At 47.7% G+C, this 18,189-nt stretch overlaps 1 protein-coding gene across 2 annotated transcripts in view; it reads left to right on the top strand.

The window, feature by feature from the left end:
• LOC146834538 (sterile alpha motif domain-containing protein 13-like) overlaps window positions 1-18,189 on the top strand; it is a 424,765-nt gene that overhangs the window by 279,269 nt on the left and 127,307 nt on the right. For both annotated transcript variants that reach the window (XM_085601933.1, XM_085601936.1), the window contains exon 3: window positions 11,067-11,178. In XM_085601933.1, the coding sequence (XP_085458059.1) occupies window positions 11,067-11,178 (112 nt within the window). The remainder of the gene's footprint in view (window positions 1-11,066; window positions 11,179-18,189) is intronic.

Raw genomic sequence — 18,189 nt, 5'->3', positions numbered from 1 at the left:
GTAGCTTGCCTTCCATCGTAGAACACTAATTTAGAGGTATGGTTGGGCTATGAGGCATCCATTTGAAGTAACGTTGCACGCACTGTTTCTGGCTTGTTTCATTGCTTCCAATAGAAAGCGGATGAGCGGCCGGGCAGACTATAGAACACTGACCATCTAGCCGCCATCTTGGTGGGAGGTTTTTGGCCCCTGTGGGCAGCGAGCACGCACAAGCGTGCACGCACACTTCAGTGTGCCACGTCTCCATTATTTATCTAACTGAAGATGCCGCGCGGCATATGCGGATCCCAACTGGGCGGGAGCACATCTATGATTAGGAGGTCGGTCTTTATGAGACCTCCTTCATCTCATCATCATATGGGATAGATTTATTTATTTTTGGCCACTAATTCTTCCACATTCATTATTTCATTTAGTGAACCCCATCCGGGATGCAACACATTTAACAGACGTGCATCTGGTTTTCTATTTAGGTGAGTTTGCATTTATTTGTAACTCCCTTGTTTACGCATCTCTAGTTGTCACAATAATATTGGCAAACAAATTCCTTTATTTTATTAGTAGTCATTCACGCAGGGGTTGCTTATATGAGGCAAGCATATTCTGCCATCATTTTTTTTAGCCCAGTGCAACCTATCATCAGTTTACATTTGAGGGATGCGCTGTGGTTTCTTTATGCACGTCTGTTTTTTGACTCTAGGCGAGTCGCATCGAAGAATCGTGGTTTTCCATGATCATCTATTATTTATTACATGGGGCCTGGCATTATTTATTTTAGCATACAGGTTGTTCCATACCCAGTCTTGTCAAAGACCCTATTTGATGTAATGGAAGGACACATTCTTTCAAAACGTCGACGATTCTAGATGTCGCCTGCATAGACAGATATGAGATAGAGATAAAGTTAACTTTTCCTCAGGGGCTATTGGAAGGGGGGAGCCCTGGGCGATTGCTCACTTTGTCACCTGCATTGTAATTTCTCCTTGTTGGGCATTCGTTGACTTATGACTATTAGCTCATTTAAGAGAGAGCATGAAATTATGACATTACTGCCATGCTTGTTAGAAGAATTGGGATTTTAAGTATGTTAGAAATGAGGGTCTCTAGTTGGCTAGGGCTTTCACTTTTGACCAAATAGGGACCCTTCTTCCTAGTCAGGGTAAGGGAGTTACACTCCTAAAATAACCCTTGCTCACCCCCTTGGTAGCTTGGCACGAGCAGTCAGGCTTATCTTAGAGGCAGTGTGTAAAGCATTTGCACATAACCAACAGTAATACAGTGTAGGCACTACAAAGGGACACCACACCAGTTTAGAAAAATATCCAATATTTTTATATACTTAAGACAAGACCAAAATGATAAACATCCACCAAACAGTACTTAAACATTTTCAGTTAGCAAAATAACCTTACAAAACAGTTCCTTGATGTTGATAGCTTTGTTCGGGGCTATCACGGCGTCGTGAGTAAACGAATCCAAACAGTTCTGGCGTCGCGGGCCAGCTACGGTGTCGGGAAGACCCGCAAACAGTACCTTTCAGAAATGCAGGGCGTCAATGACCTCTCGTTGAACTCTCGAACACACGGCGTCCGTAGGCGTCGGTTCTGAAGGTCAGTGCAGGAGTTGTCGGGGCCCTCGAAGTCACACACGTTGCAGATCGAACTCCTTTTTGTTGAAGTCAGGTGCGCTGGAGTTGGCTGGCGTCGGGTGATGCGGTGCGAAGTGTAGCGGTGCGGCAGGCAGTGCCCTCAGTTCGCGGTGCGAGCAACGGCTCGGTGGCAGCGTCGGATGGCGTTGTCGGTGTGAGAGGAAGGCGGTGCTTGTCACAGTGCTGGCAGGTCACGGTGCAAGCAGCGGCATCGTCGTTGCTGAATCGCTGTCGACGGCAGACGAACTGGAGTCGATGGCACTGGCGTCGGTAAGCCAAGGCTGCGGTGCGGGATGAGGGTGGTGCGTCGTATAACTTTACGAGCAGTGCTCTCACCTCTGTCTGGGTCTTGGGGGGCTCCCAAGCCAGAATGGTGTCAATCTTGGGTAGTAGGGGCGCCACCTGGCCGCTTCCTACCTGGTGTCCCAAGTACACCACAGAACCCTGCCCGATCTGGCACTTACTGGCCTTGATCATGAGGCCTGCCCCTTGCAGAGCCCTCAACACTTTACCGAGGTGCTGTAAATGTTCTTCCCAGCTGGAACTGAACACAGCAATGTCATCCAGGTAGGCGGCACTGAAATCCTCCAGTCCAGCCAACACCTGGTTGACCAACCTCTGAAAGGTGGCAGGGGCATTCTTCAACCCAAAGGGCATCACCCGGAACTGGTAATGACCTTCTGGGGTTGAGAATGCTGATCTCTCCTTGGCCCCTTTGGTTAAGGCAATCTGTCAGTACCCAGACATTAAATCAAACGTGCTGAGGAACCGGGCAGCTCCCAACTGATCAATGAGCTCATCAGCTCTGCGGATGGGGTGCGTGTCAGTCCTGTTGACGGCATTGATCCAACGGTAGTCCACACAAAACCATAGTTCTGGAGTGGCACCGGGTGCAGCAGCCTTTGGGACCAAGACCACTGGGCTGGCCCAAGGACTGTTGGAGGGCTCAATCACCCCTAACACAAACATCTTAGAGACCTCCTCCTTGATGCTGGCCCTGACCCGGTCAGTTAACCTGTACATTTTATGCTTCACAGGAGGGCTGTCACCACTGTCCACGTCATGGGTACACCAGTGAGTAACACCTGGGGTCAGAGAGAACAGTGGGGCGAACGGACCCAACAACTGGCGACAGTCCCCCTGCTGCTCTTGAGTCAGTGTAGGGGAGAGGATCACACCCTCCACTGACCCATTGTGCTTCTTGGTAGACAGGAGGTCAGGGAGAGGCTCACTCTCCTCTTCCACCACAGCATGCTCATTCGGACCTCTCGAAGTGGGGCTTGAGGCGGTTCACGTGGAGGACCCTCAAAGGGTTCCTTGGAGTTCGCAAATCCACCAGGTAGGTGACGTTACTTTTGCGCTCCACCACCTCATATGGTCCAGTCCACTTGTCCTGCAAGGCACAAGGTTCCACTGGGGCCATGACCCACTCTTTTTGCCCAGGTTGAAATTCGACCACAGTGGCATTCTGGTCATACCACTTCTTCATCTCTTCCTGGCATTGCTTCTAGGTTCGCCTGAACAAGTTTCCTCAAGCGGACAGTTTGGTTTCTGAAGGCCAGCATGTAACTAAACACATCCTGGGGAATTTTCCTGGGAGCTGCCTCCCAGCCTTCCTTTACCAAACTCAGAGGTGACAGGGTGGCCATACAGGAGCTCAAAGGGACTGTACCAGAGAGACTTCTGAGGCACCTCCCTGTATGCAAAGAGAAGGCATGGCAAGAGGACATTCCACTTACGCCTCATGGGTTCGGTTAGACCCTTAATCATGCCTTTCAAGGTCTGGTTGAATCTCTCCACCAGACCGTTTCCTTGTGGGTGGTAAGGAGTGGTGAACTTGTAGGTTACACCACACTCCTTCCACAGGGATGTCATATACTTGGATATGAAATTGGTCCCCCTGTCAGAAACCACCTCTATGGGGAATCCCACGTGGGAAAAGATCCCCATTAATGCCCAGCCCACCACTGGCGCCGTCGTTGTCCTGAGAGGGATTGGCTCTGGGTACCAGGTGGCATGGTCGACCAGAATGTACCTGTTGCCCATGGCTGTCTTGGGATCCAGTGGCCCCACAATATCCATCCCTACCCTTTCAAAGGGTGTTCCAAGCAACAGGAAAAGGTTGGAGAGGAGCTTTGACCTTCCTCCCACTCTTGCCACTCACCTGGGAAGTTTGGCAAGACCTGCAGTGTCCATCTGACTGCCTTCGCATTTGGGGCCAAAAGAAGTGGGTGACAAGCCGGTCAAAGGTCTTTTCCTGCCCCATATGTCCTGCCAAAGGCACGTCATGAGCCAGACCCAGTAGGAAGGTCATGAAGCGCAGGGGTACAACCAGCACACGGGCTGACCCAGGCTCAGCAACCTTAGGCTCACTGTATAGAAGACCATTCTCCCAGTAGATCAGATGTGACCCGGACTGATCACCAGCTGCCTGGTCTGCAGCCTGCAGCCGCAGCCCCTCCAGAGTAGGGCACTCTTTCTGCTCCTTGCAGAATTCCTCCCTGGTGGGACCCCCTTCTTGCTGCCAATGGGTCAGCTCAGAGATGTCCCCCAGCTTGGCTAATTGTTCCCCTGTAGGCACTGGGGCGTCCCCCTCAAGGTCGGCCTCCTCCCGGTCCGTGGGAACTTCAGGGGCCAGTTTCGCGCGCCCCCTGCCCTTTCTCTTGGCCGTGACTTGGGCCACTGTTTCAGGCTCCAAGTCCTCTTGATCACCCTTTCTGGCTGCCATTGACCAAGTAGACACGCATGCCCACTCTGGCAACCCAAGCATCTCCAAGTGAGACCTGAGCTCAACATCCTTCCATAAGGACTGCTCCAGGTCGTTACCTAGCAGACAATCTACAGGCATGGTAGGGCTCACAACCACCCTCAAGGGACCTGAGACAACCCCCACTCAAAGGGAACATGCGCCACTCTACACTGGCGCTCAGAGGTGTCCGCGGCAACTACTTGGTGGAATGCCCCTGGGACTACCCGCTTCTCAGAGATCAAGTGACACCGGACTGAGGTCACACTGGCTCCAGTATCTCTGCGTGTCTCTACCCTTTTCCCATTGATGGTCACCCAGGTGCTATATTTCTTTGTGTTAGGGGGTACCTGGTTTCCTAGGACCATCTCACTGTCCCCTAGTGAGACGAGGGTAATTTCTGCGGGATCCCCACCCTCCTGTGGGCATCCCTCCTCCCCAAGCGCTACACTAGCCAACACCTTGGTCTGCCCACTGGTGGGTGGCTGTGTCCTCTTTGGACACCTGGGGTCCCCCTTCAAGTGACCCACCTGGTCACATGAAAAACACTTGCGGGGGCCGGTCTCAGCAGGCTTTCCTGTAGAGACCCCTTTCTTCTTATCTCCTGGGGGATGGGAACCTTTACCCTGGGTACTAGTTTGGGGCCCTTTAGAGAACTCCTGTGCCTTACCCTTGCCCCCCCACTTTTCTGCTGGGGACCGTGCCCACCTTCGCCTGAGTCTCCCCCAAACGCTTTCTTGTGGACCCTGGTACTCACCCAGCGGTCCGCCTCCATAGCACGCATCCTGGGGTCAGTCAGCTTACTATCAACTAGGTGCTGGCGCAGATCTGCAAAACATAGACTAGACAAGTGCTCACACGCAATCAAATTGTAGAGCCCCTGAAAATCTGTCACATTACTACCCTCCAACCAGCCATCCAGCGACCTGCAGAACATATCCACACATTCCTACCAAGTGTTGGTCTCAGACTTTTTACTGGACCTAAACTGATCCCTGTACTTTTCAGGAGTGAGTCCATTCCTAGTGAGGAGAGAGTCCTTCATGTCAGCATAGGTGAGGTCCTGCCCCTTACCCAAAGCTATCAGGGAATCCCTAGCTTCTTCTGGAAAGAGAGGCCACAACCCTGCCCCCCAGTTCCTTTCAGGGACCCCACTCATATGAATAGACGACTCGTACCCTTGAAACCACATTTGTATGTCATCCCCCTTCTTGTACTCTTTACCTACATTCTTGGGGATGTGTACAATCCTATCTGTGTGCGCTGAAAGTTGCCGCCACCGTCTGAGCCGGATCTACTTTTTAGCTCCAGCTCCTTGAGACTTCTCTCATGATCTAAGAACATCTTCCTTTCTTCCATGGCTATTCTTTTGTCTTCCCTCTTACTTTCTATCCTGAGTTTCTCCAACTCAAACTAACTTGCTTCCCGCCTGTCCTCCAGCTCCTCTGGGGACAAGCTACTGCTGCCTGGTCTGGAGGGTTCCCCCCTTCCCAAAAGCACATCCACCCTAGAAATAGGCTTCTCCGCCTCTCCACTGAGATCACTAGATTGCCCACTGGCATGTCTGGCTGCTACCCAGGCCCACAGCGCCTTTTGTAGCTCATCCCTCCTGGTGAGGCCTCTGACCTGGACTTTCAGGTTCTTGCAAATCGCTTTCAATTCCTTTATGTTGTAGGATTCCAACCTATCCTCCTCAAAGGCAATTTACATTGATGCAATTGATGATGCTCTAGATTCAGGCATGTTGAAGTAGCAAGTTCAAACTGGCAAGATCAAAAATAGGCCAAACAGAAAAAGAACCAGTATGTGGTACGTAATGGTCTGCTATATGGTAGTAGTGCACACCAATCACTGCAAGTCAAGTGCAAACACAAGCCCTATCCTCACCGCTGCCAACCAATGTTAGAAATGGGGGTCTCTAGTTGGCAAGGGCTTGCATCTTTGTCCAAATAGGGACCCTTCTTCCTAGTCAGGGTAAGATAGTTACACTCCTAAAATAACCCCTGCTCACCCCCTTGGTAGCTTGGCACGAGCAGTCAAGCTTATCTTAGAGGCAGTGTGTAAAGCATTTGCACATAACCAACAGTAATACAGTGAAGGCACTACAAACGGACACCACACCAGTTTAGAAAAATATACAATATTTTTATATACTTAAGACAAGACCAAAATGATAAACATCCACCATACGGTACTTAAACATTTTCAGTTAGCAAAATAACCTTGTAAAACAGTTCCTTGATGCCGAAAGCTCCGTCCGGGGCTATCACGGCGTCGTGAGCAAACAAATCCAAACAATTCTGGCTGACCGTGGTGTTGCGGGCCAGTTACGGTGTCGGGAAGACCCGCAAACAGTACCTTTCAGAAAAGCAGGGCGTCGATGACCTCTCGTTGAGCTTCCGAACACATGGCGTCTGCAGGCGTTGGTTCCGGAGGTCGGTGCAGGAGTCGTCGGGGCCCTCGAAGTCACACACATGGCAGATCAAACTTCTCTTTATTGAAGTCAGGTGCGCTGGCGTCGGCCGCCGTCGGGTGCTGCGGTGCGAAGTGCAGCGGTACGGCCTGCGGTGCCCTCAGGTCGCGATGCGAGCAGCGGCTCGGTGGCGGAGTCAGATGGCGTTGTCGGTGAGACCAGGGTCGCATTGTGAGATGAAGGCAGTGCTCGTCACGGTGCTGGCAGGTTGCAGTGCAAGCAGTGGCGTCGTCGTTGCTGAAGCGCTGTCGTCGGCTGACGAACTGGAGTTGATGGCACCGGCATCGGTAGGCCAAGGCTGCGGTGCGGGATTAGGTCGGTGCATCGTGTAACTGTACGAGCGATACCCTCGAACCATGGTGCAAGCAGCGGCGTCGATTCCGGCATGGAGCGGCGGCGTCGGGGATACCAAGGCATCGTTGTGAAGCGAGGCGGTGCGGAGTGCGGTGCCCACATTTCGCGGTGCAGGCAGTGGCTCGGTGGTGGCGTCAGGGAAACCAGGGTCGCGTTGTGGCGGTGCCCTCTGTGGTGCCTTCAGGACACGGAGTCGGCTGTGGTGTCATAGAAGGAGTCGTGCTTGAAGTCTTTGCTGTTCCTGAGACTTCTTGAACAGGGGGCAAACTCTACCTCAAGCCCTTGGAGAAACTCACAAAAGTAGATTGCAGAAAGTTCAGTCCAGTTCTTTCACTGCCTAAGACAGAAGCAGCCACTGCAGGCCAACACAGCAAAGCACACAGCAAAGTGGTAGTTCCTCCTCACAGCTTCTCCAGATCTTCTTCTTGGCAGTCTTCTTGATACAAAAGAGTTCTGAAATCTTGGGGTCTGGGCCCCAATATTTATACTAGCAAATCCTTTGTCCTCTGCAGGCAGAGAGTGTCGGTACCTAGTCCAAACCAGTTCTGGGTGCATTCTTCCAGTGCACAACTAGTTCCTTTGTCAGTGTGGGCCAGGGTCCTCAAACGCACAACAGGAGGTGGAGCCAGCATTGTGGAAGGCAGGCACAGCCCTATTCAGGCCAGGTGCTACTCCTCCCACCCATCTACATGCAGATAGGTCTATTCAGCCCTGGGCTGATTCACCCTGTCTCCTGGAGTCTCCCCCAGCCCCTGTCACCACAAACCAGACAGACAATACACAACCTAGCAGAGGCAGGCTGAATGGTTAGGCAAGAAAATACCTACTTTCTAAAAGTGGTATTTTCAAACACAGAATGTTAAAACCAACTTCACTAAAAGATGTATTTTATCATTCTGAGTTCAGGCATACTAAACTCGAATTTCTACCATGTTCCCTGGGTCAGTTAGGATTATAGGATGTTATAATCAAACTGCCCATTCTGGCCTATGGGGATAGGTAGCCTTGCAATAGTAAAAACAACGTAGGCTGTAATTCACTATCAGGACATGCCACACACACCAGGGCATGTCCTACCTTACACTTACAATGCACCCTGCCCACAGGGGTACCTTGGGCCTACCTTAGGGGTGACTAACATGTAGAAAGGGAAGGTTTGGGGACTGGTAAGTGTGTGCACTTGCCAAGTCGACATGGCAGCCCCAGGCTGCGCACAGGCTCTGCAATGGCAGGCCAGAATTACACTTTATGGGCTGTTTGCATGGGTGGCACAATCCAGTGCTGCAGCCCACCAACAGCATTTGATTTATAGGCCCTGGCACTCGCAGTGCACTTTACTAGGGACTGACACATAAATCAAATAGGCCAATCATGGAAACACCAATCCATAACACATTTTACAACAGGAGAACTTGCACTTTACCACTGGACAGCAGTGAGGAAAGTGCGCAGAATCATTACACCAGCAAAAACAGAGTCAAACCCGGGACGTCAGAATGCAAAAGCTCAGGGGAAACACGCCAAAAGATGCCAAGTCTAACAAAGTATATGTAGAGTCACTTTTTATTTAACTGCCCAAGCACATTTTGCATCTAACACTTATGGAGCACTTTATGCACTAAGTGATTCATTGTCATACAGTTATGATTGATGTATGACATTTACTCATCAACTGCTTTGTTTGGGCCTACATGTTTTTCTGATTCATCTCCATGTTTGAATCGAACAGAACCATTGTTTGATATACCACATGATTACCAAATCCCAAAAAGTTGCCATAACTTTGATCATTGCGTTTTACGAAGAAGCTCTAGAATCCTTTTTTTTGGATGAAGCCTTTAGTGTTGCGTAGATAGCATCTCAAGTCACCAGTGTCAGCGACACCAAATATTGGCGATGCCCCTATCCATTGTAGAAGCCTTATTGGACTATTCTTTCAACCTGTATCACCTTTCTATAAAAAGTCGTTATTCAGTAGCCCAATTTAGCAGATTTTGAGTCCACTGGGCATATAAGGGATAAGGGACTATTGTTTTGACTAGAACGGACTGGCCAAACACCTAGAACTGCTTTCATATGAGCTGATTTTCAAGGCTTTCTACCCTGGCTTCCATGTTTTGCTTCTTGTGTCATCACTTATCTACAGCCTCTCTCTATTCTCAGTCAGCCATCCTATTTCCTCCCTTTTAGATCCTTCCATCCATAGGGTAAGATCTTCTCTTCCACCTAAATTCTGAAAGATCCAGTCCTCTCTAGGTCCTCAAAATGGGTTTTCCTTTAGAGCTGTCTGACTGGAAGCACTTCTTTCTTGGAACTACCAGTCTCCCATGGTCTTTAGGGAAAAGGAAGTCCTTCTTGGTCTCTTTTGCTTTTTTCTTGATCGCCTTCCTTTCCTTCCGCCCCGGCCCCTTACTTCCGGCATGGATCATCAGTTTCTGCCTCCCTAACAGTTGTGAGACCTCCAAATTCACCTTCAACAATGGTGTCACTGTCTTTTCTAGATCTCCAGGATGTCTTGGACTACTTTTCTCTCCATGCAGTAACAGCTGCCTGGTTGCTATGGATTTCCTGACCAGGGAATTCCCTTTTTGTTGCTACCACATATTATCCAGCATTGCTCCCAGCCCCCCACCAAGATGCAATTTGGGTTCTCCATATTTGCACCGCATTGTGTGTTACTGAGCACCTGTATCCCTGGTCTCCTGTTCCCAGCAAGGGTGCTGGGGATTTTGATCCCTTTAGCATTGACCCTGCATCCCTGTCACCTTACTTAATTTTATTAGGTGGCTTGTAGCTCTAAAACTTTTGCTGGCTTTACCCTTTAACACAGTATATAATCAAAAGTACTGCTTGTTCTCCAGTTTTTCCTTAATGATATTTTTTATCTTCTAAAACAAAAAAGTTATTTTTTATGTGGTTGATTTATCCGTTTTTGATTTTTGTTTTCTTAAAATTTACTGCATATGATTTTGTATATACTGACCATCCATGAACACTGGCAAGCCTCAGTACCTCAAGATAACAGGTCTCCCCAGAGTGAAATTGCCTTATTCAGTGGCCCCTTAGAAACAGTTTAGGCAGCAATCTTATGCAAAAGAATAGGCATAGGAACTGTGATTAAGGACACACCAAGCATTGGTAAAGCCAATAGGTCTTGCCTATGTAGAGATTTATTGGCTTTGCTAATGTTTTTTTAGCCATGTTGCAAATGACTGATAGTAATGTAAAAGAGCTGTATGACACAGCCATCGTTATCCACATTATAGCGCTTTTTATTTTCAATGTCAGTTATGCTGCACTGAAGCTAGCGCTACTGTACAATATGACTAAAACATGGACAAAGCCAATAGATCTTGCATACGCGAGACTTATTGGCTTTGCCAGTGCTTGTTTTATTGTCTACCAAGGGTATTGTGCACATGCTACTGCTCCGCGGTGCCAGCTCGAGTCTTTCCTCTCAATGGGCTTCCTGCTAACGTGCTGCCATGTGTGTTTTTTTTGTTCCCAACCCGCTTTCTGTATTTTGCTGCTGTTTGGCACTCTCTCCCTCCACACGCCTTCCATTACATCAGTCTTTACTGTAGCCAGTATTATATCTGTTTAATTTGAATTTTGGCCATAAATATATCAAATGAATCAGACATCTGATTTATATGGTAATTTAAATGAGTTCGTGAAAGAAAGAACGAAATGAACACAATGGTACATTAGATATGACGTTTGTTAGAAAGGCATCGGGGCTGTGAAGTTTATGTAAATTAGTACTCTGATCTGGCTTTGTGCGCTGCTGACAAAGAGGGGTTTAGCACCTTGAAGTGACTCCTTTCCTGGGTTGTGTTTTGTAGCTCTGTAGAGAACAGGAGGCCGCCTGACCTGGCTGACTGGGCTGTTGCAGATGTTTACAGTTACTTCAGTGCTGCAGGGTTCGAAGAACAAGCCCGCGCTTTTCAAGAACAGGTAAATACGTCGCAGAAAAAGATTTTGTATTTGTGTGTGGAGTTTTAGTGAATCTGGTGAGTATTGTTAATACTTTTGACTCAGTAGGTGATACCTAAATGCTGCACTGAACTTTTGAGCCACCTACGAAATTCATGGTAAAGGAATGTGGAAGCTTTCTGGATGGCCACATGATGTCACTCTCCGCCCGTTTACCGACAACAGAATTTTCTGCTTTTTTGCAACGCAATGCTTTAAAGAATGACTTTTAATTGTGAAAAGGACTGAATTTTTTCTTTGTATGTAAAACACTATGCTACTTACATTTTATTTTAGTAATAACCCAGTATCTTAGATAATATCATTTAAGACTTGCACTGCTATACAGTTTTTCTCCTGAGTTGAATACGTTATGGTAAGAAGCTGGCTCATAATCATGTAATATTGATTATTTTAAAACCTGTTATCTTTATTTTTAAGGTTCTTCTCACTTACATTCGCTTTTATAAATGTGCACTATTCCCGGAATGCACTGGTAACCTCTAATGCACCGGCGCAGTTGCGGTTCCTCCGCCGAGCGTCGCCCACTGGTAAAAAGGAAAAATAAAATGATATATGCATAGTTATCATTTTATTTTCCCTAATGCAGTCAGTGGCGGGGCAGGCCAGAGTAGGGAGGAGTGCTGTGCACTCCCTACGTGTGCATGAAGTGTTTGGCCAGTTCTCTTGGGCAGACCAAACAGTCATGCACACTTTGCATGTTCCTACCAGGCTGCATTTCACAGCCTGGTCAGGAACATGCACAGGCTCCCTGTTCCAGTCTGAGCGCTGATGCATTGCAGCATTGCGATTGGCTCAGGGGAGCCTATCTGCCTGCATTCTTCCTGCTGCCGGCCGGGACAGGGAGAGGAAGAGAACAAGAGCGGAGGACAGAGCGGCGACAGCCGGCTGTTAAAGGTAAGTCCTTTGTAGGTCTCGCCTGACCCAGCGCATGCGCTGGTCTGGCGAGACTTTTTGAGAGGGCTCAAAAAAGTGCTACCAGGCCAGCCTAGAGCTACAGTGCATGTGCGCGGGCGCACGCACCGCGCTTGACCGCGATTACTCTCACTTTCGTGGCCGCAGGGCCGCTTGTTTCATTCTTCTGCTTGGGTCACCTCCCAGAGCCTAAGAGGAAGTAAAAACGCAGAGCAAAACACACACGCACAATTAAGTCCTCACATACAATCCAGCTCCACACGACTTAAGCAAACACTTTTTTTTTTGCAAATACCACGTCTGCCTTCTGTCAATACACAACAAAGGGAAGTTCAACCCCAGCCGATCAGACAAGGCCTCAACTAAAGTTGTTTTCATTATTTTTAAAAACTGCATATTCATTAATGATTTTTCTAATTTCCTCATGTCGCTTCCTGAAGAACAGGTGGAACAAGGCGGGGCACAAATGCATTCTTCTCCACCCAAGACGAACAGGCTAGGTTTTCTGTTTGTTTGGCCCAAGCAGGCATACCTGCAGACAGCTCATTGTGTTGATGTGCCGGCTGCAGAGATCTGAATGTAAGTGTAGGTCACATATAGGACACCTCGGTGAATTCGTGCACTTGCTATTGGCGGAGTGCTTGTGTGTAATCCACAGGTCAGGGATTACAAAACCAATTATAGCTCAGCGAGTTTGCCGCACTTGCTAAAAACATAACATTTGTTTCTTTCTGTACTTAATTGTGCTATTGGTGCTTTTTCAAGGTTTATATTGCTGTCAGATTTATAAATGCTTATTAATAGCTCCATTGATAAATTGACTGCCCTACCGGAATTCGAACATGTAGTCAAAAGGTCATCCACGGATCCCTTCAGCAGACACGAAATTCACTCAGAAGTGAGCAAAAGGTTCATGCTAATCGAAATAGCGCCTGATACAGTGCGCCAACACTTGGGGCTTAGATCACCTTTTTTGAGATCTCCCCAACCACCGCTACCCTCACCACTGCCAGCCTTTCATTCAACAGGGCTATCAACTGTCCTAAACGATCCACATGTTTTTAAGCAACCATTTTCAACTCACTACTCGATTGTTTTCATGGAAGTTTGTTTATTCTTGGGAAACGTGTTCTCACATGAAACTATGCATCTAGGTATCCAGTATAGTGGTCTATAGCTGTGTACCGATCTGTCAGCCTATTTCATGGAAATCAATAACATGAATGTTGAGAAAGATGTAGTTGTGAACCCCAGGGCGAGCGCTCACTGGGCGGATTCATATTTGCATAAAATCCATATTTGATTAACTTCTACAGATTAATTGCTGTGTGGAGGGAATAAGACAATGTAGTGTTCATCTCATTGCATGGTATGATTTTAATAGAGCAACTGATGAACAGAGTCAATCCTGCTTCGAAGGCTGGTTGTGTGTCCTTTTCTTCCTCTTCTTGTGTTTTTTTCTCCACTGAAGCCTGGTCTTATTAGGTGTGTCCTTCCAATACTTACTTTTCAGGCACTCTTTTTTTTCTTTTTCTTGATTAAGCACTCCATGAGTGCATGTGTTTTCCAGCTGTCTCCCTCATGTACGTCTCTTCGTCTTTCCACTGTGCTCCAAGTTGCTCTTGTTTGTGTGCTTCTCTCCCAGCTAGGGCCATCTAAATAGCATGATAGGCCACCGTGCAAAGCATGGGCCCTGCCTACACAACCACTCGCAGGAATAAAAATGTTTAACAGAAATTTAGTGTTAAATTCTGGGCTGCATGGGGTCCCCGGGCATCTGCCCAGCTTGCCAATGTGTTAAGACAGCACTGCCCACACCCGGTCTGTGTTGTGCTTGTCCTTGTGTGCTTCTTACCCTGTATTGCTTTCTTGCCATTGTGCTTTTCCCCATTCGACGTTGTGCTCTCTCTTTTGCCCATGTGCATGTACCCCCTGCAATCCACACTGCGCTTTCCAACCTGTGTTGTGTACTTCTACTGTCACCCTGTGTTACTTCCCTCCCTGCCCAGGGCATGCTTCACCTCAACCACGCCCTCCATGTTGCTTCCATACCCACTCTCCTTATTGCCACCCCTTCCATTTTTAGGTCTCGCCTGACCCAGCGCTTGCGCTAGTCTGGCAAGACTTAAGTAAGGGCTTCAAAAAATGCTACCGCCGGCTACAGCTTGCAGTGCATGTGCGCAGGTGCGCGCTTGAGCACAGGCGCCATATGGCATTCCTCTTGCTCATTAAGCGCATCGCTCGCCACGCGTTTGATCGCGATCACTTTCACGTCACGCGACGGCCGCGCGCGCACCACTCGAGAGACTACCACTGCCACCCCGTGGCCTTAAATAGCAACGGCATCTCCTGTATTTAAAGGCTTGCAGGTACCGGTTGTGTAATTCAGTGATATTATGCAATAATAAACATTGATATTATGGAATAATAAACATTTTACAATAACTATGTGCAGATCGGATTGTTCTCGGAAACCAATCCCTTTGTCAAGCCATGACAACCCCCAATGTGCTAAACAGTTCAATATTACTAAAGTTAAGATTGTAATTAATTAGTGTGCATATTTACATCTCGTAATTAAATCATGCGTATCAAGACAGCTTTATAAAAGTTCAATACATCAAGCCAGTACAGGAATCCAAGTCTAATAACCTATGATACAGAGCCACCCGATTCATCTAATCAAAACCAACATAGACCTTCATCCGATTCGAAACCTCCGTGCTTCAATGTGTGCATTGTATTAATTGTGTTTGTATTTAGCAGAGTTAACATCCAGTCTACTGTTCTGGGATGGCAGGGTGCCCTACACACGCCTACAAACCTCGAGTTGGAGTCATATTTATGTTTTCCACTAAACACATGCCTACAGGGGTTCGAGGGTTGTTGTGGGATCCCCAACATGCTCTGCTATGCAGCATCAACTCTCTCTCTCTTTCACGCACACAAGCTCTCTCTCCCTCTCTCTCTCGCGCGCACACACAGGCACTCATGCACACATGCATTCTCTCTCTTTCTTTGTTGTGTAGTGCCGAAGCACCATTGATTCCTGCTACGCACGGTAAGTCATTCATTGGTGCTTTTATTATGATACAAGGACCCCTTGCTCCCTGCCAGGCCTCCAGCACTGGTGGCGTGGTGGGTGTAGTTACAGTAAGACCTTCACTGGTGCTTTTAGCTTGACTGTGGTATGATACAAGGATCCCTTTGCTCCCTTTCAGGCCTCCAGCACTGGTGGCGTGGTGGTGGTAGTGTGCAGTGCCAAAGCACTTTTGACTTCTGCTATGCACGGTAAAGCATTCGCGAGCGTGGCAGTGCCTAATCTGAACACCTTCACTGCTGTCTCTTGGAGTACCGAAACACTGCTGTGAATAGTCACAATATGTTCGTGAGTAAGTCCTGCATGTTCGCTGTGCTTGGCATGCCAGTTTAGGGCCTAGCACTACTGTAGTAGTACTGTACTGCAGTGTTTTCCCTGTGTGCTTCTACCCGTTCCACGTTGCTCTCTTTATCCCGTGTGCTTCTGTTCTCACGTGCTCCACATTGCTCTCTCTTGCCCTGCTTGTCCAGCCGCCATCCGTGTTGCTTCTGACCCCATCCTCTGTAATCTTTCCCGCACCAGTACTCTCCGTGTTGCTTCTGAGCCCTACTTTCGTTATTTCCCTCCACCCGCCTTAAAAAAAAAAAAAAAAAAAAGCTTTGGCACTGCTTTATTTTTCTTTATTTACCAGTACAACTTGGATCAGTAAATAAAAAAAAAAGAAAACTTCACACGCACACTGTAGTTGCGTTCCTGTGTTGTCATTTTACCTACAAAATGATACAGCTGCTGCGACTGCATAATAGCATCTTTTTTTTTAATGGGGGGTTCCTCTTTATCCATGCTGCACAATATCGCTAAACAAGCATTGGCATAGCCAATAGGTCTCTCCTTTGGGACATTAAGTGTTTAGTTATCCAGTACAATATCCTTGGTGCAACAACATCAACTGTTGCATGGCTAAACACTTATAAGGTACAAGATTTAGCCATGCAACAGCTGATGTTGTTGCACCAAGGATATTGTGCTGCAAAACTAAATACTTATAAGGTCCCAAAAGCGAGACCTATTGGATATGCCAATGCTTGTTAAATTTAATTCCTCTCCGCACCACCCCTCCCACCCAAAAACTACCCCCGTCCGGTAGCAGCCGATGTTGCACCAAAACGTTTAAAGTTAAAGGTAATCTTCGTTCAGGATGACCCTATAACACACTGGCAAACAAAATGTATGGAATTAGTGCAACAAGCCTTAAATTATGCCTGAACGTTTTCACCACCTGTAAGAAAGTGCCTTCTTTTTGCATGGTTGCCCCAACTTTTTGCTAAACTGCTGATGTACTTTGGCGGAAACTCAGGGCACACTCAGTCAAACAGGTTCCCTAAACTGCATAGAAAGCAAAACCCAATTGGCACTCTTTGGCCTCAGGTCAGACCCTTGTAAATGGTACCACAGGTACCAAGGGCACTGTGGGCAGCGAAGGCTTTTAAGGGCTGCAGCACTTATTGTGCCACCCTTAGAGGCCCTGTACCTTTACACATTCACACTGCCATTTCAGGCTGCGTGTTTTGGTGCAGAACAGAGTGAAGCGTTGACATGGCACACATCCCTGTGTGCCATGCCTACAACCAACTGCCCCGGCATAGGACAACCACACCTCTAGCTGGGTGCGCTATACCAATGTTAAGGATACAAGTGCATGAGCCCTGTACCCCTACAGTGTCTACACCAATTTCTAGACATTGTAAGTACAGTAATGCCATTAAGAGTATATGGTTCTGGGAGTTTGTTATTACGAACTCCACAGCACCATAATGGCTTTACTGAAAACTGGGAAGTTTGTGATAAGAAGTGTGACAGATGCAGCAGCAGGTTCTCAGTTGTACTCTTTATTGTAGGGGTACAGATAGCCGTCCCAGCTGGAACAGCCAAGGCACAAACAGTAACTGCCACTGAGAGAACACTCAGAGCAGGATGCTTGCCAACACTCCAGATGACATCACTAGGTTCTCTCTGAGCTCTGCCAGCCTCACATCAACACACCTTCCCCCTTTTAACAAAAGAATTCTAAAATGACGAAAAAGAGGGAAGGAAAGAAAGGGTGTAGGAACAGAGAAGCAGTGTGAAGAACAAACATTGGAGCTTACACATAATTTCGTAACCTGCTTGCTCTAGCATGGACCCTGGTGCTCTTCCTGACACCATCCTCCCCGAAACATTTTTGTCAGCTTTTGCAGTTTCAGAGGAAAAACATGGGTCTTTGGCAACACGAGAGGTGCTCCACCAGTTTCCATTAGACAATTTTACAGCACTCTTGCGAATCTCTACAATTTGTTGAGAATCCAAAAACGTAGAGAGGCCTTTTCTGACCGGGACGGGATTCTTTATTCTAACCCAGTCTCCGACACAGAGTCTGTGGGTTTCCTTTCAGACAGTAGGTTCATGATTCCTAAAACATGCCTCAGTTGATATTTATTTGCTGATTCCCACATACACCTCATGTCGCAACCTTGGTGGAAGGACATAACCATCCAAAAAGTGTAAACTTGTGAGGATGCTTTTCTCCCCCTCATAAGTTTGAAAGGACTGAAATTGGTGGCGACATGAGGCGAGGTACGGTATGACCAGACTAGATCTTTCACAGCTTGGAAAATACAAGACCTGGACCTGAAATCTGCTTGGACACACTCTACTACAACTCTATTGAATCTCTCCACCTTGCCATTGCTTTGTGGGTGGTAAAGGGGAGTTCTGGTGTGCTTGATGCCACAGGAGCGCAGAAACAAATTCATCTCCTGCAAGACGAATTGGACACTGTTGTCTGTAAGAATCTCCTCAGGATAACCCTCCCTGAGAAAAATCTTATTCAGGCAATTGATGACACTCTTGGAGTTTGGGATACTGATGGGTTCAACCTCAACCCACCTGGATAGATTATCCACAAGGACTAGGAAGTATCTCACATTCGCAGGAAGAACATGGAAAGGCCCAAGAAAGTCTATCCCTAACCTCTGCCA

The sequence above is a fragment of the Triturus cristatus genome, chromosome 4_2 (genome assembly GCF_964204655.1).
Source record: "Triturus cristatus chromosome 4_2, aTriCri1.1, whole genome shotgun sequence".
NCBI classification, from domain to species: domain Eukaryota; kingdom Metazoa; phylum Chordata; class Amphibia; order Caudata; family Salamandridae; genus Triturus; species Triturus cristatus.
The sequence above is the reverse complement of the archived record's forward strand: the minus strand, read 5'-3'. Positions and strand labels throughout refer to the sequence as shown.